At 61.1% G+C, this 5,881-nt stretch overlaps 1 protein-coding gene across 1 annotated transcript; it reads left to right on the forward strand.

Moving 5' to 3' along the window:
• The first annotated feature begins 6 nt into the window (after positions 1–6).
• On the forward strand, positions 7–5,373 carry SNX33 (sorting nexin 33). Its single transcript, XM_039732218.1, has 2 exons — positions 7–2,272; positions 4,495–5,373. The coding sequence occupies exons 1-2, from the start codon at positions 832–834 to the stop codon at positions 4,746–4,748; spliced, it is 1,695 nt and encodes a 564-aa protein (XP_039588152.1). The 5' UTR covers positions 7–831; the 3' UTR covers positions 4,749–5,373.
• Positions 5,374–5,881: the final 508 nt, after the last annotated feature.

Below are 5,881 nucleotides of genomic sequence, written 5' to 3' on the forward strand. Positions count from 1 at the left end.
GGCCGCTCCCCGCCGCGAGCCGGGCGGCGGAGCGGGGAGCGCTGCCCTGCGTCACGGGAGGCTGGCGGCCGGCTCCGCCACCCCTCCGGCAGCGGGAGCTGCCCCGCCACAGCCGGGGGCTGCAGGAGCGGCCCCGACACCGACACGGGCACCGCCGCCGGCGCCGCCTCCGTCCTGCGCGAGATTTACGGATTTCAGGGAAAAACCAGACCCCGCCAACCATCGGGAAAGTCGGCCCGGAAAGGAATTGCAAAATCCCGGGATCACCGGGAGGTTGGACGGGGTTTGGGGTCGTTCCCGGCGCTCTGCCGGCGCCCACCGACGGGAAATTTAGGGTGCTTTATCCACAGGAGCCCCGAGAAACATCGCTTTGGATTTATTTCCTCATTGGCAGCCAGGGGTTTTCCTCCCGGAGAGTGAAACCTCGGGATCAGCCTCCCGGAGAGATAAACCCTGCGCGGACATGGCAGAGCCCGGCTCTCGGGCCGGCCGGGATTCACATCCCGGAGGAGCCAGGGGAACGCAGCTCGCCTGACTGGGAATCTTGTTTTTATCCAGGGAATGCCGTTTTTAAACGGGGAATGTTCTTTTTAACCGGGGTGCCGGGATCCGGGGGGGTCACTTGGACATAGGGACATTGGCGTCACCTCGTAAGGGATTTCTTCTCCACCTTTTTTTTTTTCCTTTTTGTTATTATTTTCCTGGGAAAGCGGCCAAGCCGTTTCCCACAGCGCGCGGTGGTGATCCCGGAGCGGGATTGGGGGGGTGTTTTGGCCGGGGGGGTTGCGTTCCGCTGGCTCCCCCCCCGCTCTTCCCGACCCGGGACCGGCCATGGCGTTGAAAGCCAGAGCTCTTTACAACTTCCAGAGCGAAAACAAAGAGGAGATCAGCATCCAGGAGAACGAGGAGCTCGTCATCTTCAGCGAGAACTCCCTGGACGGGTGGTTACAGGGCCAAAACAGCCGTGGGGAGACCGGCCTCTTCCCCGCTTCCTACGTGGAGATCCTCCGCTCCCGCTCGGGCTCCAACTACACGGACTGTTCCAGCAGCCCGGTGGGCTCCCCCGGGCACGATTCCTCCTTGTACTCGGCATCCCCCAACCCCGCCATCTCCTACCAGGGCAGTTTCGAGGATGATGATGACGACGATTGGGATGACTGGGACGACACGTGCACGGTGGTGGAGGAGCCCCGGAGCGCGCCGGGCACCAACGGGCACCCCTCGCCCAGCCTGCCGTACCCCGCGGCCTACGGCCACCACCAGCACGACGGCCACCGGCCCAAGCCGGCGCTGGAGAGGCAGGACAGCATGAGCTCCTCCAAGAGGGGCAGCGTGGTGGGCAGAAACCTCAACCGCTTCTCCTGCTTCGTCCGCTCCGGGGTGGAAGCCTTCATCCTGGGTGACGTGCCCCTGATGTCCAAGATCGCCGAGACCTACTGCATCGAGATGGGCTCCAGAGGCCCGCAGTGGAGGGCCAACCCCCACCCGTTCATCTGCTCCGTGGAGGACCCCACCAAGCAAACCAAGTTCAAGGGCATCAAGAGCTACATCTCCTACAAGCTGACGCCCAGCAACTTCAACTCTCCCGTGTACCGGCGCTACAAGCACTTCGACTGGCTCTACAACCGCCTGCTGCACAAGTTCACGGTGATCTCGGTGCCGCACCTGCCCGAGAAACAGGCCACCGGCCGCTTCGAGGAGGACTTCATCGAGAAGCGCAAGCGGCGGCTGATCCTCTGGATGGAGCACATGACCAGCCACCCCGTCCTCTCCCAGTACGAGGGCTTCCAGCACTTCCTCTGCTGCCGCGACGAGAAGCAGTGGAAGCTGGGCAAACGCCGGGCGGAGAAGGACGAGATGGTGGGCGCCAGCTTCCTCCTCACCATCCAGATTCCCACCGAGCACCAGGACCTGCAGGATGTGGAGGACCGCGTGGATGCCTTCAAGGCCTTCAGCAAGAAGATGGATGACAGCGTCCTGCAGCTGACCAACGTGGCGTCGGAGCTGGTGCGCAAGCACGTGGGGGGCTTCCGGAAGGAGTTCCAGAAGCTGGGCAATGCCTTCCAGGCCATCAGCCACTCCTTCCACATGGACCCTCCCTACAGCTTGGATGCCCTCAACAACGCCATCTCCCACACGGGCAAGACGTACGAGACCGTGGGGGAGATGTTCGCTGAGCAGCCCAAGAATGACCTGTTCCTCATGCTGGACACTCTCTCCTTGTACCAAGGGCTCCTCTCCAACTTCCCGGACATCATCCACCTGCAGAAAGGTAAGGAGGCATTCTTCTCCCCAGGAATGGCCCCATGTGAGTGGGAATGGTGCTGCAAGTGGGGTGGGGATGCAATGAGGAAATCCTTAGTTGGAATGGGTAATGAGGATGGGAATGGGGATGGGAACCACTACCTCTGCCTCTTAGGGGCACGGTGTGGTCCCTGCTGGCACAGCCCTCCAGTCAGCCCAGCCTGGCAGAGTCTGCTGGGGCTGTTGGGTCCAGAGTCTGCCCCAGCGATGCCATGGACTCTGTAACTGCTGCTGGTGCTACCCAAAGCACTGCCAGGGGTGGTCAGCACGGATGTCACTTCCCCCAGACCATGAGAGACATCATCCACCTGCAGAAAGGTAAGAGGCATTCTCCCCAGGAATGGCCCCATGTGAGTGGGAATGGTGCTGCAAGTGGGGTGGGGATGCAATGAGGAAATCCTTAGTTGGAATGGGTAATGAGGATGGGAATGGGGATGGGAACCACTACCTCTGCCTCTTAGGGGCACGGTGTGGTCCCTGCTGGCACAGCCCTCCAGTCAGCCCAGCCTGGCAGAGTCTGCTGGGGCTGTTGGGTCCAGAGTCTGCCCCAGCGATGCCATGGACTCTGTAACTGCTGCTGGTGCTACCCAAAGCACTGCCAGGGGTGGTCAGCACGGATGTCACTTCCCCCAGACCATGAGCACTGCTGCTGTTAGGTCTGGGGTAACCTGCCCTGCACCTCTTGTGCATCCCCACCCACTGCCACTTGTCCCTCCTCATCCTCCCTTCCTGTCAAGGCAGTGGGGGGGTGGCCAGCAGGAATACCAGAGCTTGCTCCCTCAGGGCTGGAACATGGCTGGACATGGCCTTGGGTCAGTCAGAGGGGCCAAGGGGGCCCGGCAGTGGCATAGGGGACACACTGAACCTCTGGGGACAACCAGGGTCACACTTTTCAGGAGTATGTCCCTGCACCTCCAAGCCCAGCAGGAGGGGTTAGCACCCCCAGGGCATCAGAGCTCTTCATGTCCCATTTGTCCTGTTTCCCTGGATTTGGTGGGGTCAGAGAGGGGGAGAAGTGTCTGCTGTTCCCTCCCTGGGGCAGGCAGCAGGCAGGCAGGGCTCGGTGCCCCTTTGCACCCAGGCAGCCAGCAGTGTGGGTGTGGGGCCAAAGTCCACACACACTCCTCCCCGCCCAGCTGCCCGCAGCAGGGAGGGGGCACCCACACCAGAGTCCCCAGAGTCTGGAGGACAGGTTTTCCCCAGGGCCGTTTGTGTCCAAGCGTGCAGGGATGTCTGTGCATCACTCCGCATCCCTGGGGGAGGCTGGGAAGGCAGAGGGCGCAGGGAGGATTCCATCCTGCCCGGGCAGCTTCCCTGCCTTTCCTCGGAGTGTTGTTTACCCACGGAGCGGGGCTGGATCCCGTCCGGAAGCGAGGCCGCGTGGGCAGAGCGGAAGGCAGGATTTGGCCTCCAAACTTTGCCTCTTCCTCCTCCTCCTCCTCCCCTCTGGGAGCAGGGCTGGCGCAGCGGGAGCACTGTAACCCCGGGTCTGGTGCTGCCGGCAAGGGGCAGGGAGAAGGGAAGAAAGCCCAGTGCGGGCCAGATCCTGTTTTTAGTTTTTTAGCCTCTGTTCTAATGAGGGGGAGGAATGCAGGGCTGGAGCCAGGCAGGATTCTTTCGAAACCAAGCTGTAAAAAAACATGGAAGGAGAGGGGAAAACTGGTGTCAGAGCATCAGCTGCCTCTGGGAGTGGGAGATGCTTTCCCAGCTGAGCTCCAGACAGCACCACGTGCCCTTGCCACATCCTGGTTCACTGCTTCCTGGGCTGGGGTCTCCCAGGGCTGCTCCTGACCCCCGTTCATGGAATGGCATGGAATATTTGGAGGGCAGGCTTGGCTGGGGTGCTTCGCTGTGCTAACACTGCCCCACGTCAGCTTTGCACCCCAAGCCTTGAGTCACAGCGCTCCAGGAGCCCCAAACCAGCTATACATGAGGCTGGCTGCCAGGATGGAAAAGGAGCTGGGGATGCCAGAGTCCAGAGGGAAAATGCCCCCAGTCTTTGCCTGCCTGGAGGAGAGGGATGGGTTTGATGGGCAGGGGGAGCTGCAGGCAGATCCCTCCCTTCCACGGGGCAGTCTGTGCCTCTGCTTTGGGGCAGGCCGGTGCCCCAGCACGGGATCAAGCGGGGCTGTGCAGGGAAGGGGCCCGAGGGTGGCACGCATCCCCTGACGCTGCTCCCTGCCCCGCCAGGCGCCTTCGCCAAGGTGAAGGAGAGCCAGCGGATGAGCGACGAGGGCAGGATGGACCAGGAGGAGGCGGACGGGATCCGCAAGCGCTGCCGCGTGGTGGGCTTCGCCCTGCAGGCCGAGATGAACCACTTCCACGAGCGGCGCGTGGCCGACTTCAAGAGGATGATGCAGTCCTACCTGAGGCAGCAGATCGTCTTCTACCAGCGCGTCAGCCAGCAGCTGGAGAAGACGCTGCGCATGTACGACAACCTCTGAGCCTCGTCCCCCTGTGTGTGCCCGCAGCCCCCTGGGCTCCCTGGGGCCGCACGGGAACTCATCACGCTAGTGACCAAATGACTTTGGGCTTTCTGCCCCCTCCCCGGGCTGGCAGGGAGGGGCTCGCCCGCGGGCTGGCCGTGCCACCTCTTCCTTTCTTTCCCTGGGGAGCTCCCACCCTGCCACGGGTCTGGCGGGAGCGTGGGGGTCCACAAGAGGGACAGGTGGAGAGGTGACGGTGCTGGGTCTCTGCCCAGTGATTTTTAGCTTTCTGAACACCCACTCTCCTGGAGCAGGGGTGGGTGCATGCCAGCCCGCTGGGAGAAGAAATCCAAGCGGTCGACATTTTGCACACTAAAAGCTTTTCTGATGGAAAAAAAAAAAGAGAGGAAAAGAGATCTTTATTTGGAAGAGATTTTTTTTGTTTGTTTGTCACAAGATATTTTCAATATTTTCCATTTTTCTGCAGCATTTTTACCGATCAGTTTTTAACTAGATGCACAGAGGCAAAGGGAAATCTCTTTCTCAAGTATGGCTGCTGACTGGGAAAAGGGAGAAAAAAGGAAAAAAAGGGAAAAAAAATAGCCCCACAGCCTTTTCAATAAAATCATTGGTAGAAAAAACACCCACCTCCTTCCCAGAGATGTCTGTGGAAAACAGAGCTGCTCCAGGATCCTTGGGAAGGCTCTGCCTGAGCATCCCCTGGCTTCCAGCCAGCTTTGAACATCCCCGTGCTGTGGGGGGAATGACCCCAGGAGGGGTTCCCACAGCAGCCCCCCTCCTGCTCTCTAAACAGCCCCCCAAGGGGCAGATCCTGCCCCGCTCTGCCCTGGCTGGGACAGTGTGCTGCTGCCTGGGAGACAGCAGGGCTGGCACGGGGGCCTTGTTTTTGAAGGGAAATGGCTGGGATAAATCACAGCGAGGAAAGTTAGGGCCGCCTTGGCCTGGCTCCAAGGATAAAATTAGCCCCGGCATGCAGGCCAGCGGGGTATTGTTAAACTAACAGCGACGCTGGGAATGCTGCGGGCTGCGCTCCATCCTCCCGAGCCCTCCCGGCCCCAGGCTGCAGGGACAGCACTCAGGACAGCCCTGCACACAGCCTCCATCCAGGCAGGACGTGCTTCCTCCTGCAT

This window comes from Passer montanus, unplaced genomic scaffold, assembly GCF_014805655.1.
Source record: "Passer montanus isolate IOZ18808 unplaced genomic scaffold, ASM1480565v1 scaffold111, whole genome shotgun sequence".
NCBI classification, from domain to species: domain Eukaryota; kingdom Metazoa; phylum Chordata; class Aves; order Passeriformes; family Passeridae; genus Passer; species Passer montanus.